Source organism: Echiichthys vipera, assembly GCF_963691815.1.
Source record: "Echiichthys vipera genome assembly, chromosome: 6".
NCBI classification, from domain to species: domain Eukaryota; kingdom Metazoa; phylum Chordata; class Actinopteri; order Perciformes; family Trachinidae; genus Echiichthys; species Echiichthys vipera.
In genome coordinates this window covers 23,128,196-23,151,855 of record NC_139831.1, presented here as the reverse complement: position 1 = coordinate 23,151,855, position 23,660 = coordinate 23,128,196, and the positions used below count along the sequence as shown (strand labels likewise).

The 23,660-nt window shown below is 44.3% G+C and overlaps 1 protein-coding gene across 1 annotated transcript in view; it reads left to right on the top strand.

Annotated features, from left to right (window-relative positions):
* The window catches only part of LOC310948304 (connector enhancer of kinase suppressor of ras 2), a gene marked incomplete at both ends in the record, with an annotated part of 66,076 nt that overhangs the window by 23,398 nt on the left and 19,018 nt on the right, over positions 1 to 23,660 (top strand). The window contains 7 exons of the mRNA XM_083915381.1: positions 90 to 131; positions 9,233 to 9,352; positions 13,312 to 13,371; positions 13,520 to 13,588; positions 17,589 to 17,735; positions 23,117 to 23,244; positions 23,355 to 23,560. Coding sequence (XP_083771507.1) covers positions 90 to 131; positions 9,233 to 9,352; positions 13,312 to 13,371; positions 13,520 to 13,588; positions 17,589 to 17,735; positions 23,117 to 23,244; positions 23,355 to 23,560 — 772 coding nt within the window. The remainder of the gene's footprint in view (positions 1 to 89; positions 132 to 9,232; positions 9,353 to 13,311; positions 13,372 to 13,519; positions 13,589 to 17,588; positions 17,736 to 23,116; positions 23,245 to 23,354; positions 23,561 to 23,660) is intronic.

Here is a 23,660-nt window from a genome sequence, read left to right as displayed (position 1 = left end):
TTTGAGCTTCCGTGCGGATGTATCACAGATGCTTTCTCCATCTCATGTTTTCTTCTTCCTTCTCTTTCTCTCTTCTTCTCGTTTAACAGGATTGCACTGTGTATGAGACAGAGAATAAGATTCTCCATGTGGTAAGTTTCTGCTTTAAAATGTCAAATTCTTATTGAAATATCAAAAATGATTCAAAGTTGCTGCCTGGTTCCATCATGAAAAACAGTGGAGACATAGGGGCATATTCAACAATGACAACTGTTAAATGAATTAAATGAATAAAGCGTTGCTGTATATTCACTATATTCTAAGGTACTTCACAGTTGTCCTGTGCAACACAGAATCTCTTTTTTTTTTTCTAAAAAACATACTTATTTTTTAAGGGTTAGCTGAGAAGTTACATGCCACGTTAAATAGGAAGATACAGCCAGCAGACAGTTAGCTTAGCTTCGATAAAGACTTGAAACAAGGGGAAAACGGCGAGCCTGGCTCTGTCCGCAGATTACAAAATCTACCTAGCAGCACCTCTAAAGCTCATTAAATAACACAGTATATCAAATTATTTTTGCCATTAATATCCGTACAAAAAGCAAAGTGTAAAAACAGTAGCAGTTGCTAGGCAACCAGCAGCGACTCCAGGAAGTAACTGCTCTGGGCCAAGAAACAGTCTGGCACATAGCTCTCTCATAAAACCAAGAATTGTTTTTACACTTCAGCTTTTATACAGATGAAACACAGGAGACATGACATGTTAATTACATGTGAATAACTAATTAGTTGAGGTCCTGGTAGGAGGATTTTTGGACGGAGCCGTGCCAGCTGTTTTCCCCTGTTTCCAGCATTTGAAAGAGAAAGAGCCATCAAATGTGAAACCATTCCTGTAATGAAGCCTTATCGCTGCTTGTAGACATTTTAGTTTGGTTTAGATAACACAGTAGGTATGATTCTGAAACTAAATTACACCAAATCATAAACACGTAAAAAAAGCTGGAAAATGTCTGTATGTGTGTGTGTTTTCCATGTTTTCAGCATGGGAGTTTGTGTGTGTCAGAGTACTGTGTGTTTTTTTGTGGCCTAGAACTTTGCATGTTAAAGTGCAAGTGGGCCTGAGGCCTTTTGAAAGCTCCAGTTTAGCTGTGTGTGTGTGTGTGTGTGTGTGTGTGTGTGTGTGTGTGTGTGTGTGTGTGTGTGTGTGTGTGTGTGTGTGTGCGCGCGTGTGTGTGTGTGTGTGCGCGTGTGTTTGCGTGTGCGTCCATTTATGACGGAGAACTGTCCGTGTCCATGTGTGAAACCAAGTGAGCAGCTAGTGTCTGATCCGGGCTGACAGTTGGACCGAGACACTTCCTGATGCCATTCAAGGTCAGGTGGGAGAAACCAAATACAATGTTGGCAGGGGGAGTTCACAGAAAAAATATTTAAGCATTTTATGCAGAGAAATGAATCCCTTGATCAGATGTTCTGTCAGTATATAATATAGATGCAAACAAAAGCAATAATAAATCTTTATATGGGATGTTGGTCCCTCTGTGGTGCACTGTCCCTCCTGTCAAAGTCACTCCCCACTTTGTTTTTTGGTTATTTACCTATAATGTTTACAGGCAGGAATGTTAATGACACAGGACAGTTAGATCAGGTAAATCCAGACATTAGAATGGCTCTACTTACAGTATGTGTGTATACATATACACAAACATACACACACTCACACACACAAAACCCTGGGTGCCAGACTAAAGGCTACACATGACTAAGTCTGTTATGTGTGGGAGGTGAAATAGGGAGACAGCGTGGAGAGAGAGAGAGAGAGCAAGAGAGAGAGAAGGTGTTTGTTTTTAGATGCTTCATCCTTGCTGATGATTGTTTACTTCTTTATGCATTGTAGAAATGAATAAAATGGAAGTGAAGTGACACTGCCACTAAATCATAAACAATGTATAGGCACACATACTGTAGGATGGAGAAGATGATGCACAGACAAAATCTGCTATTTTGCCTCTCAATTTTGAAATAGGACAGTATTTCTATTTGAAAGAAGGAAAGTGGACAAGGCCAATGTGTCATTTGGTATAAAAACTAGTTGCATTTAGCTTCTTATTGGGAACCATGCAATACATTCTTTACTAAGATAACATACATACACCTTTTCTTGGGGATGAATATAGTTACAAACAAAACTTTTCAGTTAGGGAGTTACCTGGAGAAAGTCCAGGAGATGAAAATGTTCATGTCCTTGGTACCTGTGGCTCAGGAGGGAGAACGGGTCGTCCACTAGTCAGAAGATCGAGGGTCTGATCCCCCAGCTCCTCCACTCTGCATGTGGAAGAGTCCATGGGCAAGACACTGAACCCCAAATTGCTCCTGAAGGCTGTGCCATCTGTGTGGGAAAGGGTGAATCTGGCGAGTAGTGTAAAAGACTGGTCGAAAGAGTAGAAAGGCTCTATATAAGTACAAGTCCAATTACCATTTACCATTCCTCATATCTAACTGACAGACTAGGCATACTTGCTACCCTTGACTTAGAAAATAAGGAGAATTCCAAAACCAAAGCGGGGGTCTAGGGGGTTCTCAGCTTTAATACATTGTTTCCCCCATACTGGCGACTTTAAAAGATGCCTATTGTAGTCTGCCTGTAGCATCGTCCTTGAGGGAACATAGGTATGGGCCAGACGGTTCTGTGAAATTCAATTAGCAGGAAGGGAGTGCGCAAAGGGTTATACTATTCTCTGTCACTATCTTTCTGACCATACTGAACACACTCTCTAAAGGTGCATTGCTGTGTGGTATGCACAAAAAAGCCTTCATAAGTTTAATCAGATCCCTGAACCTCTGATCTTTTGCCTCAATGGCCCAAAAATCGTGAGAAATGTGAAAGAACTTTGACGGGGAGGAAAACAGGAGAGGATGGGGAATATCGTGAGTCTCCCAGGAAAATCGTGAGGGTAGGCATGTACAGTATAAGACTAGGTCGATTGCCAATGACTCCCAAGACCATTCTTGACTGTCCTTAACATTGTGAAATGCCCACATAGTGGCAGTTTTAATCCTGTGACATTTATATGTGACCATTCTATTTACATTGTGAAATGGTCACAGTTTTAAACACGTTGTTAATGTTGGGAAACAGAAATGCTTAAGTTTAGGCAACAAAATTGATTGGAGGGATGGATTGGCTTAAAATACGTCATGGACATAAATAGGTCACCAACTCACATCCATAACAACTTGAAATGGTTTCACAAAGGACACAAAGTCTCCTGGGTGAAGGCTCTCCCTACTCAGACTATAGGGCTCTAACTATGCCACCTTACTTTCTTATTTGCTCCCACGACAATTAGTATGGCCACCTAATCGCACGTTTTATTGGTGAGGATCGTCTGGTGAAAGGATACAAATTGATAAGTGTGAGTGGAAAATGTTTGCTCTATTTTGGATTCAAGTGCAGTGCCCAATATTGCTGCTTGCAGATTTCCGGAAATCCCTGCTTCCAAACAATTTCCAACTCAACCCTGCGACTCCTTGGGTCCTGGGCAATGCACCTGCCATGACATAGTCGCGCCCCGAGCATTTGATAGTGCAATTAGCTTTTAATGTGTATGTAGTTTACAGGATTGTAGAAATACAAGTCTTATTCACATGGTGATATTGGTAGTTTGACTTAAGTGTATGTATGGAGGTTGATTAAGATGGACATACAGTATGAGGTAGTCTCCAGTGTGAATCCAGCATGGGGTTCAGACCCATCAGGTTTAATGCTCTGGTCAGCTCTGCTACTGTAGTGGTAGTTGTACATTTGTCAGCTTCTGCTCAATAATGCAAAACTCACTGCTACTCTGCTCTCCTCCAGACTACGGCCTGCAGCAATCAGATGAATAGAGAAAGTGTGTGTGTGTGTGTGTGTGTGTGTGTGTGTGTGTGTGTATGAGAGAGTGAGAGAAAGAGAGCGAGAGAGAGAGCGAGAGAGAGAGAGATAAGATATGAGCATGTGTGAGTCTGTGTGTCTGATGGAGCGTGAACTACGTATGAGTGTGTGTGTGTTCTTATGTGCATGCATGCATAAGGATGAGAGGAATTACATAAGACTGTCCTAGTTGTGTATTTTTCCCTTCTCCTTGTTTTCTCCCCTTTCCTCCTGGACTCTCCCTCCCCTGCCTTTCTGAATCAGAATCAGAATCAGAATCAGGTTTATTGCCAGGCAATGTTCATTGCAAGGAATTTGACTTGATTTGACAGTGCCTACATACTGTATATAGCAAACTAAACATATGGCATTGAATTATATACATGAAATATAAGTGAGTGTGTTTGTATGACCAGTGCAGGTGGTAGTGTGCAAGTTAAAGTGTCCAGTGAAAAGGGTGTGTGTGTGTGTGTGTGTGTTAATATAACACCTGTGATTTGGGTACTTTAATATAACGTATGAGTTACAGATGACGTTAATATAATGAATGACAGTTAAGTCTCTTTAACAGAATTCCAAAGCCTGATGGCAGAGGGGAAGAAACTGTTCTTGTGGCGGGAGGTTTTGGTCCTGATGGACCGCAGCCTCCGGCCAGAGGGGAGAGGTTCAAACAGATAGTGACCAGGGTGATAGGGATCAGCAGCTATCCTCCTTGCTCACCTCAGGGTCCTTAAAGAGTAGAGTTTTGGGAGAGAAGGGAGGTTCCAGCCAATCACCTTTTCTGCAGAACGTATGACACGCTGCACTCTGCACCTGTCCAGCAGCGTACCAGACGGTGATGGAGGAGGTTAGGATGGACTAGATGGTGTCAGTGTAGAAGTGGACCAGCATTGTCTGCGGTAGATTGAACTTCTTCAGATGCCTCAGGAAGTACATCCTCTGCTGAGCCTTCTTGATGAGGGAGCTGATATTTGGCTCCCACCTGAGGTCCTGGGAGATGATGGTGCCCAGGAAGCGGAAGGACTCCACAGTGTCCACTGGAGAATCACACAGGATGATGGGGGAGGGTGGGGCTGTGCTCTTTCTGAAGTCTAAAGTCATCTCCACTGTTTTCGAAGCATTGAGCTCCAGGTTGTTCTCCCTGCACCAAGTCACCAGATGGTCGATCTCCCATCCGTAGGCAGACTCATCCCCACCAGACATGAGTCCAATGAGGGTGGTGTCATCCGCGAACTTAAGGAGCTTGACGGACTGGTGACTGGAGGTGCAGTTGTTAGTGTACAGGGAGAAGAGCAGGGGAGAAAGAACACAGCCCTGCGGAGAGCCGGTGCTGATCGTCCTGGAGTCCGAGGTGAGGCTTCCCAGCCTCACGTGCTGCTTCCTGTCCGTCAGGAAGTCAGTGATCCACCTGCAGGTGGAGTCGGGCACGTTGAGTCGAGAAAGCTTGTCCTGCAGACGAGCCAGGATGATTGTGTTGAATGCAGAGCTGAAGTCCACAAACAGGATCCTGACGTAGGATCCTGCAGAGTCCAGATGCTGGAGGATGAAGTGTGTGGCCATGTTAACAGCATTGTCTAGAGACCTGTTGGCTCTGTAGGCAAACTGCAGGGGGTCCAGGAGTGAGTCTGTGATGGATTTGAGGTGGGACAAAACCAGGCGCTCAAAGGATTTCATGACCACAGAGGTCAGGGCGACAGGTCTGTAGTCGTTTAGTCCAGTGGGTCCTGTTTTTTTGGGGACTGGGATGATGATGGAGGCCTTGAAGCAAGCTGGCACACGGCATGTCTCAAGTGAGGTGTTGAAGATGTCCGTGAGTAGAGGAGACAGCTGGTCTGCATAGTGCTTCAGGCAGGATGGCGACACGGAATCTGGCCCAGCAGCTCTGCGGGGGTTCTGTCTCTTGAAGACCCTGTTTACGTCTCTCTCAAGGTGTCGGTGTCGGTGGAGGGGAGGTGGGGAGGGGCAGCTGTGATGGTAAGAGGTCTACAGTCTCTATTGTGGTGGTGGGGGGGGTGGGGGGGTGGGCTGGTGGGTAGTGTGGTGGGGGGTGGTGTGAGTACTGTCCAGGTGATCTTCAAAGCGGCAGTAGAAGTCGTTGAGGTTGTTGGCAAGGCGTTGATCGTTAGCAGCAGGGGAAGCTCTTGGCTTGTAGTTAGTGATCTGCCTGAGCCCCCTCCAGACAGAGGCAGAGTTGTTAGAGGAGAACTGATGTTGGAGCTTCTTGGAGTACAGCTGTTTAGCGTCCCTCACCGCCCTGCTAAACCTATACATGGCCTCCATGTACTCTGCTCGGTTGCCAAGCCCTTTAGTTGTCAGACCTCAACTGTCGCAGTCTGGGTGTGAACCAGGGCTTGTCATTGTTATAAGTCACCCTGGTGCGTGTTGGTACACAGCAGTCCTCACAGAAGCTGATATATGAGGTTACAGCTTCTGTGTACTCATCCAGAGTGGTGGAAGCAGTCCTGAAAACATCCCAGTCAGTACAGTCCAAACACGCCTTTAAGTCCTCTGCAGCTTCACTGTCCACTTCTTTGATGTCCTCACCACAGGTTTAGAGAGTTTTAGTCTTTGTCTGTAGGCAGGAATCAGGTGGACTATGTGGTGGTCAGAGTGTTCCCTCCCTGGTTGCACATTTTATAAACTGTCTGTATTTGGGCAATTCGTGACTGAGGTTACCTTTGTTAAAATCCCCGAGGACAATAACTAAGGAGTCTGGGTTGGTCCGCTCCACTTCAAGTATCTGGTCGGCGAGCGCGCGCTGTGCGTCCTGCACGTTGGCCTCCGGTGGAATGTAAACAACGACCATAATGAAGGAAGCAAACTCACGTGGGGAGTAGAATGGTTTGCAGTTAATAATAAAAGTTTCCAGGAGGGGAGAACAGTGCCGTTGTATCACCGTTACGTCGTTGCACCAGCCGCTGTTGGTGTAGAAACAAATACCTCCACCCTTTGTTTTGCCAGAGAGCCGCGTGTCACAGTCGGCTCAGTGGAGCTGGAATCCATCCAGCTGTAGCGCAGAGTCCGGGATGTTCTCACACAGCCATGACTCGGTGAAGCACAAAACAGAGGATGAATTGAAGTCCTTGTCTCTCCTCAACAGAAGCTGAAGTTCGTCCATTTTATTGCCCAGTGAGCGCACGCTGGAGAGAAATATTCCAGGTAGCGGCGTGCGTCTTCCCCTCTGGCGAAGGCGCACGAGCGCACCGGCTCGTTTCCCCCTGCGACGGCGTAAAGTTGTAAAGGTGAGGGCACCTTTGACTAAAAAGTTCACCAGAACCGATGTGGGAGCCAGAAATTCAGGAAACAAATCCCGTGGAGTTGTTACCCGAATGTTCATGAGTTGTTCTCTGGTGAAAGAGAGCCGTGAACCCATACAAAAAACACTGTTTACAAACAAAACAAGACAAAACAAACCGCACCAACAAATCGAGGCAGCCATCCGCGGCGCCATCTTGAAGATTTTTTTTCTGCTCCTCTCCTCTCCTCCACTCTTCTTTACTCTCCTTCTCCTCTCCTTCTCCTCTCTCCATCCTTCTTGTGTCTCGGCTCAGGGTTGCGTTTGCTACGTATGATCGCGCATGCGGATCATATGCATTACGGAAACCGGCTCCGTGTGTGTGTGTGCCCGGGAGCAAAGGTGCGAGTCAATGAGGAAGGGCGAGAGAAAATGAGAATGAGGGAGGTGGTGGGTGAGGAGGGGGGGAGCGGGGGCAGTGTGCAGCCAGAGCTTAATCCATTTGGCAGCGTACTATGTCTGGCTTTCTGTTCGACTGCTCTTAAATCTCACGCCAGCCAGCCACATAAGTTAACTTCCCTATAATCTGCGCTCTGATTCCCCAGAGGCGTGTCAGATCAAGGCTGGGTGTGTCAGTGCTGGAGGAGTTGTTAACTGGCCTTTTGTCTCTCAGCCCGTGTTAATCCCAGGTCAAGACTATTAGCCCAATGATCAAAGAGGGATACTAGCAGAGCCACAACATTGTCACTGGCTGTGGTCTCCAGCTGGGGACTTCACATGCTATTAATGGCTCTATAGGCTGGTTAGATATATTCTGCTTCCCTACTTATTTCTCACTAATTTATCTATTTCCCTTTTTTGTTTTTGTTGTTGTTCAAATTAAAGCATTGGTCATTGGTATCCTATTGCATAATGTGAACATGTTGACTAGAACATAATATTACTGTCTGTACAAACAGAACACTAAACAGGCGGTGTGGTGTTCAAATAACTGACCCAGAAAATGATGGAAGTGTGTTTTTATATTTTGTGTGTGTGAGAGAGAGCAAGAGAGCATAAGCATCACATAGCCAGCTCACCGATGATCCTCCACCTTTTCTCTCACACTGAATGAATCATAGGCTCTGAGCTATAGTGTGTGTGTGTGTGTGTGTGTGTGTGTGTCTGTTTGTGCACGTGTGTGTGTGTGCGTGTGTGCAAATTTCATAACTATAATCCGGTAATTGCTCATTAGAATTGAGATCAGAAGATTATTTTATGCAGGGTTCATCATTGCCATGCTGCTTGTGTGAATGACAACGTATATTCTCTTACATGTATGTCTGTTACGTTCCAACGTGTGTGTGTGTGTGTGTGTGTGTGTGTGTGTTTGTGTGTGTGCGTGTGCGTGTGTGTGTTTTCACTCGGCAGCGATGCGGTGAGGCAGGATAACCAGGGTAACGGTCTCTGTGAGCCCACTGTAGTCAGTGAGCCAAGATTAGAAGGCAGAGATGCTGCTGATGATAAATTAACTTGTGTGCGTGACCAAGCAGACAAATAGCCTGAAAAACAGTCAAGGTTTATTTAGAACAAAGGCAAGGTGAAGCCAAGCTTTTTATTTATTGTATTTGCTTAGATGTATTAGGTAATATGTATTAAGTGCAGTGTAAAAAATACAGCACAGATAATCTAACCCCTCTACAATGTGCCAGATTTTGTTTAGTTGATGTGAAGGTAAAAACAGCCCTTAAAAAGCCCCCCAAAAATGACAAATAACAACAAATGAAATCTGTGCTCTGTAATTTAGATGTTAGAAAATGTCATCTGGGCACCTCAGGGTTGGCTGGTATCGGTGATGTGTTGCTCTGTCTGTGGCAGTGTCTTGTGGGCATGCCTGTGGACAGACTGTGACAGGAAACAGTTTGTGTGCTAGAGTGATGGAAGTGGCGATGTGGAACAATCTGATGAAATGATTTCTGTTTCACCTCCTGCAGCTAGGTCACGACATCCCTTGCGGACCAAAACCAATCTCAATAACTTTCTGTCTTTTCTCTTTTTTTTCTCTCTCTCGTTTCCTGTCCCCCCCCCCCCCCCCACTCTGCTTTCTTTAACTCCGATGCCATCTCTAGTGTAAGACCTTAGCGGGGATATGCGACCACATCATCTCTCTGTCGTCAGACTCTCTGGTCTCTCAGTCTGCCCACCTGGAGGTGGTCCACCTTACCAGCATCATGCCCAGTGAAGGGCTGGTAAGGACACACCTGAGTACACAACATGTATCCACCAGACTGGGTTTTAAAGATGCACTAATCATGTGTAATGTGAAATGGGTCGCTGGAGTTGACGAACCCACATGTAATCATCACCTGACTAAGTTCCCCTTAGTTCTACAAAGCGTTTTAGTGTCACAAGTCTCCCTAAGTTAATTGGCATTTTGAGACACAATAGGTGAATAGTGTAAACATTTTACCTAATACATATCACCACGAAACTTTAAATTTGCAAATGAGCCATAATTTTATGTTAACATTTGGTGAATTTAGGAGAAATCTACAGACACAAATGGACAAAGTGTAGTAAAAATAAATAAATGCCGATGCTTTCTTTCCATTTGTCTAAAAAAAGACATTGAAGCAAAATGCCCATAATCTCAAATCCCTCAAATCTCGTTTTTGCCTGTAGTGTCTCGTTTTTCACACAGCATGTGAACATTGTCCTTTCAAAGCTGTTAAACGTGTTTTTACATGACTGAATCCAAGTCTCTACAACGCATAGAAATAATAATGAAATATTCAAGGTGTGTAAATATGCTATGCCTGCCTTTTGTACTCTTCTTCATTATTTATTGCTAAGGGACCTCACCAGGGGCCTCATGTACTAAGAATTGCGTGGCTTTCTTACTAAAACATGGCGTACGCTAGAATCCAGAAACTGGCGTAAGCACAAAAAAATTCAGATGTATCAATGTGTGCGTACGCATGGATCCAAGCACTTTTCCTTTGTACATCCCAATCAACGTGGAATTGAGCGCACATGCAGAAGTGCTGAACTCCTCCCTGTCCACGCCCCCATTTAAATATGCAAATACATGTAAATAGGGCCTGCACCGGGGATTCCCTCTCTGCACTATCAGATTTAAACGATGAGTAAAGGTAAGAAGCGCAACTTCAACGAGTCTAAGCTCGAAATTTTATTAAATGAAGTGGAGACCGAAGAGCGGTTTTATTTGGTAGCCTCTTTTCAGGGATAAACACAAAGAAAAAGACATTTCTGGGGAGTGTGTGTGTGAGGCAGTGAACGCTGTGGGGTCGGAGCAGCGCACAACCACTGAAATAAATAAAAAAATGGTCCGACGTGAAGCGGAGGATTTCGGCCCACCGCCGAAGTATCACCGCAACGGGCGGGGTGACAGGAGGGGAGGAACTGACCCCCTGTTGATCAGAGAGTGGCGGCTATTGTGGAGGGAACAGCTCTAAGCGGAGATGTGGGGGGCCATGAAGGCGACACAGATCATCCTCAAGGTAAATGTGTTAAACTCAGAAATGTCATTATACTGGTCGTACAATAGGCTGCTCACATTACACATGCTCGTGCTTTAAGTTGCCAGGATATAAACACATTGACTCATGTTTAATTACTTCATTTTTTTTTATTATTATTTCTCAATAGACGATGAGACAGGAGAGGGCTCCTCCCTCTGCACCGTGCGCCCTGGCGTCTCCACCGGCACCTCCAGCACCACGCGCCCCGGCGACTCCACGCCAGCTGACGTCCGCCCGACTGGCCGTGTCCTTTCACAAGCTGTGCTGGAATCACAGGAGGAAATAGTGAGAGCAATCCGTGGCGTCAGTGATCGTCTAGATCAAATTGTCAATGCACTGGGAGATATTTATCATGCAATAAATGCACGTACAAAGTAAATCGTGTCCTTGCCTCTTTACATCATTGAAATCAGACGCTGCCGGGCCCGTATCGCTTTGCGGGGTGGGTCGAGGTTGACGGGTCCGGCATCCGGTTCCTCCGGTCGGTGGGGGGGGGGGGGGGGGCGGTGCTCTGGCAGTGGTATGCCATGGCGGTGTGCCAAGTTGTGCAGGACACCATAGGCCAGCACGATGCGGCACACCTTCTGTGTACAGCAGCACCCCGCCCGACCTGTCTAGACAGCGCCAGCGCCCCTTCAATAGGTCAATTGCCCTCTCCACCACTGCCCGAGTTCGGGAATGGCGGTCGTTGTATCTCCCCTGTTGGTCGGTGCCGGGGTTAGTGAGAGGGGTCAACAGCCACGTTCTCAGGGGGTAACTATATATATATATATATATATATAAATCACACTACTGTTCGCGGGAAAACAAACAGGACAAAATAACTGCATTACAAGGATTGACAAGACTGATCCCACTTATATTAATGACTGCAGAGGTTCCAACTTTACGCACGCGTTTATTGAGACGAAAAATGAACACAAGGAGACATTCTTTTTTCACCAGGGAAAAAAACAAATACACATATTTGAATGCGCGTGTCCAAACGGGCATTGTGCTGGTTTAAATTCGGGGCGCATTAAACGGATAAATGATTTACTCACCGAGAAGCCACCCATCGCGCACCGTGCCAGCCTCCAACCTGTTACCAACCATGCTATTGTTTAGATTGAAATCCCAGAGTGGTCAGCACCTGTGTGGGAATGGACAACCCCTGGCTCCTGGGCGTGTGTCGTTCTAAGTCTGGCCGCGGCTCCGCGCACAGCTCCAGTAACACTGGCCTCGGCCACCCGAAACGACTCATGAGCCAGTTGTCGTCATTTGCAAACAGATCTTCCCGCTCTCTAAACACCCTCTCACGGCTGATATAACCATTTGCGATGTCTTCTAACAAGGCCAAGGCTGCCATTGTTAATGCCATTTTTCATTAAATTGCGCATGCTTTTATATCCTTCTCCTTATTTTATATCCTTACGATTGCAAACACGTGTGTGTTAATTGTCCATTAATGTGTATCTGATGCGCACATTACACTGAGGATGAATTGTTTTCACATAACTAACAGTTTCCCAGCATCACCTCTGAGTGTCGCCAACGAACAATAGCTGTAGAAACGTGCGTACGACAGCCATGAAGTTTGCGTGGCGCACCGCACATTTCCACGGTCATTTCACTTTTGATACATCCGAACGTTGGCGTGGAAAATGGCGTACGCCACGTTTTTGTGCGTACGCAACATTGATACATGAGGCCCCTGGTCAAAACATGAAACTTGTTTTTGCTTTTATGTCTCAATTGACTTAAGTTGGGTAAAATTTCAAGTACAGGCGAAGATGAATTAATGGAAAAACATGAACAAATCCGTGGAAAAACAACTTTCATACAGAGCTCGGGGGGTCACTGAATGGTTTGAAGAGTAAAGAATTGATGTGAATCATACACTGAAGCCTTCAAAGTCAAATTGGTCTTTGCCCCGCCGTGTTAGCAGCACTCTCGGCCACCATCATCAGAACACAAAATACGAGTATCTTATCTCTCTAGAGGTAGAGTTCCAGTAGAGTTCAAAGATTTGAAGACTCTATAGCAGCTTCCCTTTTTGCACATGTACCTCACAACAGTAGGCTGTCCGTGTCAGAGCCATTCTGCTACTACTGGAAATACTCAATTTGGTTTAGGCGAGGGGTGGTGCCTGGGTAGAGCATGCAGGAGGCAGGAAGGGACGCAGATTACATCAAGCTCGCGTAGCTGGTTTGTAATTTTGGTCACAAACAACCAAGTCTCTTGCCGTTCCTTGAATATGTCTGACAATTTCTTGAATCTTGGCAGATCTCTGATTAAACTTTTTCGTCGAGTAAATTATCCTTCTTCCCCCTCAGATTTTTTCTTCTATTTTAATGCAAGCCGCATGATAGAAATTAATTCTCTGGACAATGACCTGCTCTATTCACAGGTGGGCTAAAGCTCATTAATGTCCGATCCAGCTAATTAGAACATTTGTTTTCTCACATACTAGTTGAGTTTAGGGTTGCAGTACATGTGTGAAATAGGCTTTGGACGCAGTAGATGTGTGAAAGGGGCTTTAGACGCTTAATGTTAGTTATCCTTTTAATTTGTCACCCATATGTGGGTCAGGTCAAGTCTAAAGGCCTTGGTTTCTGACCTAAATCCGACCAGTCTCCCTGTGCACTCTGTATTATACTGAATTCCTCCCTGTGCTTGTGTTTCAGGGGATGTATATCAAATCAACGTATGATGGACTCCACGTTATCACCGGAACCACAGAGAATGTGAGTGTTTGTTTCACTCAGAAGCTTGACTACCCACCTACTACAATCCATTGTCTCAAATTCAACAATGGCAATGAATCCATGCCTTAATATATCTTGTATTTGTTCCTATTTTCTTTTTTCTGTCACACAATGTCTGCCTCTGCAGTCTCCGGCAGACCAGTGTAAGAAGATCCATGCAGGGGATGAGGTGATCCAAGTCAACCACCAAACAGTGGTGAGTTAAAAGGATTCTAAACACAACGCTGTAGTCACAAAGAGTCACAGGAAATGTAGTCCCAATGTGTTTCCACTGCAAACTGTCTTTCCTTCTCCATTCTGTGCTACGCTGAGGAGATGTCAAGGTGCATGATGTCTGATGCCACCACGACCACCACCACCACTCCAACCATGGTGCTTCTTGTCCTGTGCAGCTATGTAGGCTAATTAATCTTGCTGCGGGAGCAGATTATAGGACGATTGTTACAAGACCTTTGTTCAGTCCTGTGTGATTGTCAGCTCACTCTTTCTGGAATTAATTCCCATTGTCATAAGAAACCCCTAAAGGTGGCTTCTGGTTTGAAATGTGAACTCATGTTCCACTTTCAGACTTGAATAACTTGTATGTCTGCCTTCAACTCATCACATCAGACAGAAGCACCAAATTGGGCAGCCATTTTAAATGAAACGGTGCCTTGTGAGAGTGTGTGATTGAGCTCGCTGTCAGCTCCGGCACAAACAATTTGTTCCAGTGTTTATTTGAGATTTCTGAGTGAGGGTTTGCGTCTGTGTGTAGACTTTTTTTTTTTTCATATTTCCTCGTACGTCTCAATAGGTACTGCTCATGCGAATTTGTGCGTGCGTGCATGGGGAGCGGTGTTGATTGACGCTTGAGGGAGCTGCGTGTCTCTCTCCCTCTCTCTCCTTGGGGTGACCGTGCGGATCACGCCCTGCCAGTCTCTCAGCTCCAACCCCTCATTACTCCCTCAGCTAGACCCTCACCACTCTGATCCCTCACTCTGGGGGAGGAGATAAGCAGGGGTAGACAGAGGTGTGTGTGTGTGATGAGGAAAGTGGGGTGCAGTAGTCTGGGGATGCTAGGAGAGTGTGGTGAAAAAGGGAGGAGGGGGTAAAAAGGGACTTAGGGAGAAAGGATGAGAAGAAAATAAAAGAAGGGATAACAGCAGAGGGAAGTCTATCGTCAAGATGACGTTTTTTTTTTTTCCAATCTTATATGGAGGTGGTGAGTAGGAAAGATGGATATACACTACCAGCAAACTCTCTGTCAACACCGTGGCTGATAAGTTTATCTAGCGAGGCTCCATATTTAAAAATTAGATTAATGTGAATATTGAATGAACAAATTCCATTACATTACAGAATTATTATGTAGGCCTATCCCACGTATTTAGCAACAGCGCTGCCTTCATGTCTATGCATGAGCTTCTGTTTGAGAGCCACTTCAAAACAGGACTCGCAGTTTTTAGCTCAGTTTCTCTTTTGAGGTAAAATGTGGAATTTGCTCAAATAAAAAAAAACGGATTGTTTGAAGAGGCAACATAATTATGTGGAGGTAATAGCATCTGGGAAAAATAATGAAGACCCTGGAGATTTGAAAAACCTCTCCAGCAGCAGTTTATGCTCTATTATTATTTTTGGTTGGTCTCTCCGTTTCCCTCTGCTCACTGCCTATATTTGCTTAACAGAACAGTTTTAAACTGGCCTGGTTAGGACAGGGTTTGTGTTTAGTGTTAACATACACTGTGTGTTGTCCACCATCAGGCCTAGGTCAGTTCAACTTAAGTTCAGTTAACTCAGGATTTACCAAGTGGCCGAAATGGGTTTTCTCAGAAGGGTGGCTGGAGCCTCCCGTAGAGAGAGGGGGAGAAGTTCAGCCATCCGTGAGGAACTCGGAGTAGAGCCGCTGCTCCTTTGCGTTGAAAGGAGCCAGTTGAGGTGGTTCGGGATCATCTAGGAAGGATGAACCCTGGGCGCCTCCCTAGGGAGTTGTTCCAGGCACGTCCAGCTGGGAGGAGGCCTCGGGGAAGACCCAGGACTAGGTGGAGAGATTAGATCTCCACACTGGCCTGGGAACGCCTCGGGATCCCCCAGTTAGAGCTGGTTAATGTGGCCCGGGAAAGGGAAGTTTGGGGTCCCCTGCTAAAGCTGCTGCCCCCGCGACCCGACCCCGGATAAGAGGCTGAAGATGAGATGAGATGAAAATGTCAATGATTTCTCAGTCTTTAGGTGGGTATTGTGTGAAATTGTATGATGCAATATGCATTTTACAAACAAAACAATTAGAGGACTTTGATTTATGTTATTTGAAGAATAAAGGTCGACATTTTGGGAAACGCACATATTCTCTTTCTTTTCAGATATAGAGGAGAAGGTCGATATCACTTTCTCATCTGTCCGGTCAAAATGAAACTACAGCCAGACAAAGGTCAGCTTAGCTTAGCATAAAAACTGATAGCAGGGGAAACAGGTAACTAGATCTGTCCGAGGGTTAAAAAACAAATCCTACTTACACCTCTCAAGCTCCGTAACAAAAATGTTCTATGTAGTTAGTTTGGCTTGCTGTTTCCCCTTTATTCCATTTTCTATACTAAGCTAAGCTAACCCCCTGCTCACTGTAGCTTCACATTGACCGGATAGATATTGAAGTAATATCAATCTTCTCATCTAACTCAAAAAAGCAGAACAAAATTATGCAAAATATGCTTAGGCCTACTGCATGTCCCAAAATGATAGTGCTCAAATGGTAAATATTGTCAGAACATAAGTAGCCGCTCATGAACTTAAAAAATATATCACATGCTGGTACTTGAAGTTTTTTGATACTCACATTTTTTCGGTATGTTCCGTTATAGCCCTTTTTCTGTCATTAGGAAATAAATGACAATGCTTGCTTGTGTGCCCTAATATAGCCTACCTGTGTTTGTTTTAGAGGGCTGAACATGACAAAACATGCAGTAGTACATTACTTACATGTGTTGATGGTGAACACTATGAACCCCGACTTCTGAACTGGGTTAAAGAGAACAGGAAACTGCTAAAGGCTGACTCAGATTGGTCATCGTTATAAGGTCAGAGCAGTTCTCTGTGTGTGTGTGAGTGTGGTGGCCTCTGCGGACACTTCCAGTAGCTGAGACCAGTGTAGCCAATCAATGGCCTGACGAGTGCTGCGAGCTCTGGAGACAGGCGGGCCAGAACCACGAGGAATCACTGCAGTCAGCACTCCTTTCTTACTCTTTTTTCATATCTCTCTCTCTTCCTTAGAGCTGAACCATACTGGCGACGCCATCCTTTATTTGAATATGTGTTCAGATCAGCGGTACTGGGACAATGTGGTGCTTAGTGGGAGCACCTGGGTGTAATGGAAGACACATAGTGTAATGAGTGGTTTGGTGAAGCTTTAGTAAAATATGTTAATGTGTATTTCCTGTGTGTATATCGTTGTTTTACTGGTTACACTGTTGTTTAAAGTTAAAAATATTCACATGGAGAATTCTGCAAATTTGCTAATGGAAGCCATCATTTTTGATCATTACCTAAATCACCTCTAGGAATACTTTAGCTTTAAAAGGGACAAATTTAGCAAAATTTCAAGTGAGTCAGACACATGGCAGCTAAGTCATAGCTGTTTAAATTGATTAGGCTGTTGTGTAAAATCAAAATGTTCAGTTGTAATTTGTTATACTGAGACATGCTTCTAATAATTTGTATTATTAGACATTTGGCTAGACTAAACATAAGAAACAAAATACATTTAACCGAAACTCCCAAAATACTTATAACTTATGATCTATTACTTTTTCATTAATAATACTAATAATACACAGCTTTTTCTACGTGTTTTGGCCTCTTGTCCATACATGAACTGCCTTTTAGATGACTGAAAACATATCTTTAGGAAAACATCTTCCAAGATTAATTATTTTAGAAACTCAGTTTTCAGTGTTGTCATGTGGGCAGTTATTACCTTGCAACAGCAGAGCATGTACCATTATTTCCTCTGTGAGGCTTCACAAATGAGACGACATTTCGTACAATGGGGGACATGAGCAAAATGCTGGTTCTAACCACTTATCATACATACATATCTGTGATAATATATGTGTGTGGTGGTTTTCCTCAGCTTATTTGGTTGCTCCCATTGCATTTTGTGCAGCTGTGTGTGTATAGAGGTTTGCAGCAGTTGTTTTGGTAGACCGGTGTGTGTGTGTGCTCCTCAGGTGGGCTGGCAGCTGAAGAACCTGGTCAACGCTCTGAGAGAGGACCCATGCGGAGTCATCCTCACACTGAAGAAAAGGCCTCAGAACACCCTGAGCTCCACACCCGCGCTTCTTAGGAATGTACGCTGGAAACCACTGGGCCTTCAGGTAAACAGCAGCACGGAAGCCTTAACCTGAAAAGCACGAAACTGACTCAATGACACGCTGCTCTAAAAACACTCCATTTGAGGCTTTAACAAAGAGGCAAAAACAGTCTTGCACATGTGGAACTGCACTCTTCCTTACAGTGAAGGATTTGAACAGAAAGCTGTGTTGTGCCTCTGGCTTTATCTTTGACTAACTCTCAGCTCTTGTTTTTACTGCCCACACTCTGCATTCTCCTACTGGCATTTTTAAACAAACATTTTCAAAGGAAACTTGTTCACTGTGTGACCTTGCATCAATCCTCCTGTTGAGTGTTTCAACAAATCTCTTATTTTTTACAGCCTGTCGTACTGCTGGCACAGTTCGACCCCATTCACAAATGTGATGGAAGCTAAATCTCCATCTGAAGAGAATTCATGCATACCATAATCACTTTTATTTCTAGATAGAAAAAAAATGCAATAGTAGGGTGAAATAACTTATCGAATGTTATATTTGCACTCTGTAGATGTGTGCATGATTTAAACAGTATAATGTGGCCTGAACTCCCTGCTCAGGAGCCAGCGGAGGGCAATAAAGGTCACCAAATGGTCCGACCACACTCCCACTCACATTCATATTCATATTTACTGAGACTTCAGTCCTGATTCATTCAACTTTGCCCCAAAGGATATGTCCTTTTTGAAAGAGAGTACATTTTTAATGTACAGAAGATCTCAACTTTTTTTTATTTATGTTTGTCCATGAAGGGCCATTGATTCTAAAATGTGAAATGATTGTTTAAAGGCTTACATATCAGAGTGGGTGTGCGTCTTTCAATATAAGGTCACAATTGCTCATTTTCAAGTTAATACTTATATTTTGGGTTTCTACTTGATCATGCTTACACTATCTAATGTTAAAAAAAACACATCATTTTTCTCATACGCGCTGTCTGAAATGCTCTGATTGGTCAGCGTTTCTGGGTCTTCCATATCTGCACTCTCAGCGTCTCTGCACCATCATTGCAGTCAGGGAATGACTGTAACATCACTTTAACAGCACTTTCTACCTATATATAGTATAATTTTAACATCACAACCTTACAGAACTCTTGACGGCTCATTTAAAGACACAGTTTCTGACTACAGACTGTGTGCATTTCTCTGTGGATTGAGCGTTTTGATACTTTCACAGTATTTATATAGCACCTTAATCTGCTTTATAACCAAAAAAGACATGAAACTCTCCCTTTTTACAAAAATGGACCTTTGAAGGGGAATACTTTGTCAGTCCATCACTCATTCAGAGCAAAGAAAAGTCACCCAAATTTAGTGCACATAGAAAAAGAGCTGTGCCAAAAGGCAAAGGAGTGCGGCGAGGATTGGTCTGTTTGTGAAGTCTTGTTTCTACATAAATGCAGTATATAGCACTATATACTTGCCAGTGTATGTTCACATGAGGGCCTGGCACATTCAGTTAGTGTTTTGTGGTTATGGCCTAGAAACCATTAAAACCCTGTAATAACCATAAAGCCGACTGCAACTTCATCACCATCTCTGTTCTTAACAAGGTTGCTGCCTTGTTAGATCAACACTCTAAGTTGTTACCACAAGCTTATTGTTATATTTGCTGCATGCAACAGCAGAGGATTGTGGGAATTCTCCCAGATGTGCCACTAAGACACAAACACGCCGTGAGCACCCAGATCAGAGTGCACAGATATCTATGGAAGAGAAGAAAGGATTGTTTCAGATTTGTTCTCTCTCAGAAAGACTGGAGCTCTTAATTATTCATAAGCAACTACAGGCAGCTCCACTGGCTCTGAAATAAGAGCTGCTACTCAGCAAATACTGGAGATAATGCACTGAATCCAAAATACCCTGCTAACCAGCCTGTGTATGCGTGGGTGTGTACTGGTGGGTGGGGCACATATTTCCAAGCATGGCACACTTGTCCATCTGTATGTGTCAGAGCAAATTTGTTTCTGTGCATGTTTGTGCACGCATGCAGAGAGATATTTTCCGTTATGAGTCGAGTTGCTCCTTTGAGAGGCGAAGTAACTGGGTCACTGCACTCTGTAAGCTCAGTTTTGGATAAATACAGTACTGTACGTACACGCTCTCCAAAACAAACAGAAGTACAAACACATGCGCACTCATACCTCTAAGCCCGGTTTTAGATGGATGAATTGTACGGCTGTGAAGTTTAGCCCAAATATGGCAAACATTCAGTCGAATTAGGACTGAATTTACAAAAGAAACAATTAATCGCTGCAAATTATCATGTGATTCCTGCTCCAAATCCCTTCATGGCAACCTCCTTCCACTGAATAATGACATTTACTGTATCTCTTTCTTTGTGTGTGTGTGTACGCTGCAATTATAATGCTTGCAATGATTTTAACAAATACGTTGAGAAGTACAGTTTCTGCTGCGATGCTGCAAAACATGAATGTAGGGAGTCATTTCATGTGTGACTGAATGCCACATCAGCGTCCACATCAGAGTCCACTTCAGCGGTCACACGTGTGCCACATATTGCCCATGACCCTACTTTCATAAATCTGTTATATGTTGAAATACATAAATAGTTACTCTTTGAAAATGTCTTCTATTTTAGGCAACACGTATTGATATGCATTATTAATGGGGCCAGTTGAATGGGCGAGGGGTCATAGCTTCTTTCTACAGCTCTACTTTTCTGGTGGTTAATCTTTCTGCCATCCTTTCAAAGATGAATGTTTGATCTAAAATCTTTATTATAATACATAACAGTAAATGTATTAACAATTGTTTTATTTAAAAAAATAAGGTCCATTTAGTAGCTGTTCTCCAGCAGATCAGATCACATGAAGACTGATAGACATCAGCAGATGGAGTTTGAGGCTCAATCTTTAGTAGACATAGAAAGTTAAATGTCTACAGTTCCATGAAAACTGACCATCTGCTGATGAAGATCAGGTGAGATAACAAAAAGCTGGAGAATTGCTACTAAATGGACTTTGATTTGTACATTGCTGTTTCCAAGGTTGATGACAATACGGGAAATATGCATATTTGCTTTCTAGCAGAAAGTTACCGTATATACGGTGCAGTAAATATGAAATCTACTTGCCTTAACATAAATAATACAAAACAGGGGAGGAAACACTTGAAGCCCGGTTGCCCGGCAACCTCACAGTGACCACATAACACATGCTCTGACCGCCATAAAGCTACAACATGTTATTACACTTCACCTTTTGGATAAATTAAAGAAAAGAAAATCGCTATAACATGTTAAATAGTGCGCTTTATAGGTGACTTAGTGGTATCACTCTTCTCACCTAACTCTTGGCAAGAAAATAAATAAGCCTGTTTCCCAACATGACAGAGTGTCAGTAGGCCACATGACATGTCTTGTCCCATGCAGGCTTACTTTTGACATATTTGTCTGGATGGACAGACTTTGAGGCCACTGAGTTTGTTGTTAGATGTCAGTTGTTGTAATTATTCTCAATTTAATTATATGGGATTCAGAAGGGAGTCAAAATGACTGGGCATATATAAAAAGCTTACTCTTATATTTATTATATATTTTGTCTTAAGCAGTCAGTATCAGTCTACATGTTGCTTGATAAGTAACAATAAATTGCTGTTTGTTGCAGAAATAGTTTAATGTCTAAACTAGAGCATACCTCAGTTACAAATCTTTAATCTAAGGTTTCTTTATCCAGAACTTCTGTTTATGTTTGAAACAATAAGAAAGGTCAGATATATAACTATATCATTTGTTCAACCAACACATAAACAATTTCAATTAAATGTGTTTTCCAGCCCTGTTGTTACCACTTCATTCATGCTGTTCTCGAACCTCTTACATAGTCAAAATATTCTGTTAAACATTAGTGAGAGTGTATGTGTTGTGTATGTGAGTTTGCGTGTGTAAAGGTGGTGAGGTAGGGAGTATTGGTCTGGTGAGGATTTGAGCAGCACATTTACTTATTTTTTTGTTAGTTTGGAGTGGACGCAGCAGGGGTCAGATGGTTTAAGTGCTGTTTTAACAGAATGGAATTTCGCCTGCTGTGGAGGTCCCATCTCTCTCAACTTCTACCCCCCACTCCCCCCTTTTTTTCCATGCAGGCAGCAGTGGGCTGTAATCACTAAATTACTGTTTTCACTCTCAGCTCCAGTCACCACACTGCACAGCTCCCCCTCCTCTCTCTCTCTCTCTCTCTCTCTCTCTCTCTCTCTCTCTCTCTCTCTCTCTCTCTCTCTCTCTCTCTCTCTCCCTCCCTCTCTCTCTCTTCTGCACTGTGTCTCTCCGTCTCTCTCCTTGTCCTATTTCCGTTGCTCTCTCCTCTGTCTGTCTGTCTCTCTCTCTCTCTCTCTCTCTCTCACTCTCACGTCCCACTCTTTCCACCCCGTCTTCATTATTTATTGTGAAGCCGTCTTACTGTAAGCTTCCTTCATGAGAGAGAGAGAGAAAGATAGAGACAGGGCCCGGGGATGGAGGTAGTGAGGGTGGTGAAGAGGGAGGGGGAGGATGGAAAGTTTGGAATATGAAATTAATTCGCCTAATTCACTGCTGATGAAATGATGAAACACTGGGCTTCCTTAATGAGAACGCTGCCCGCCTCGCCGTCGCTTGGGCTCTCTGTCTGTTTATCCATCCTGTCCACACTCGCCGTCTCCTCTCTAATAAAAGCGTCCTCCTCAGACATACAGAAAAACACCCCTCATTTTTCAAAAATCTGGAAACCTCTTCCTTGGGGAGTAATTGTCGCCACGAGCTAAGTATTTGTCACCTCAGCGGTTTCGGCGGAGAACAAATATAATTCACTTAAAGATTTGGACCGAGTTTCCATGACATCAGAAGCGAGGCAACCTGTCCTCACGCAGGACATGATGACAAATGGATCTAAGTGTCCTTGAGTCAAGCTGAGATAGGAGGCCACGCTAGCTTTCCTTCGTCCTCTCCTTCTCTTGTAGCACGGAGTGGGGTGAGTAGAGGAGAGGAAAGGAGAGGAGAAGATACGGGGGGTTGTCATGGGAACAGACATGGAGAACCCAGTGCGAATGAAGCGGCTTGAGACAAAATGACAGAATACTGAAACGATTGACCGTGGGAGAGGCTCCACAGTCAGATAGATAGAAAAAAAAAGACAATAAACACAACATGGTTGCTGTGTGGAAATAACTTGTAATTCAGTGTTAAAAGGAGCAGAGGCTGCAGTACGAGGAAGATAACAACAAATAAAAGGTTCCCTTCTGTCGTAACATCTTAAACTAACACCTTAAAGGTCTGATGCTCGGTTTCTGCGGGCTGTGCTCCCAGATCCCCTCACCATTCTCCAATTATAACTCAATGAAAAAGTGCGAGTCATTCTCTCCTTCTTCATCCTCTCCTCTTTCTCCCTTCAGCCGGTCCCCACCAGCCCCACCAGCACCTCCCCTACGCCTGTTGGAACTTTGGGCATGTCCAAAATGGACGCCCCCAGCATGCAGGACGTCTATATTCTTTCCCCTGTCTCTGGACTCTACAGCACCAGGTCAGCCGCTTGCACACACAGATGTTTGATGATGGCGATTACATTTTGTTGTTATCCTGCCAATGACACCGATGATGGTGCTGATGTGATGACAACGCTGCTCTCTCCAGGGAGGAGTTGGGTCTGATGTCATGCGATGACATCAGCCGCTACAGCTCACAGTCCGGCTCCAAAGGTTCAGAAGCAGTCAGCTACTACTTGGACCAGGACAGCGGTCAGTACTTCTCCCTGCTGGAGGGAGACGGACCCCCAGGGTCTGACTATGACAGGGGCCGCAACACGGGGGTTCGCCGGCGGGACAAGACCCCTACCCATGGTGAGACGGAGAGCGCAATTCCACAGTGTGAATGGGGCAGTGATGGCTCCGGCTCTTTGTTTGTTTCATAAAACAGCATGCTCTTTCACACCAGTTTTCT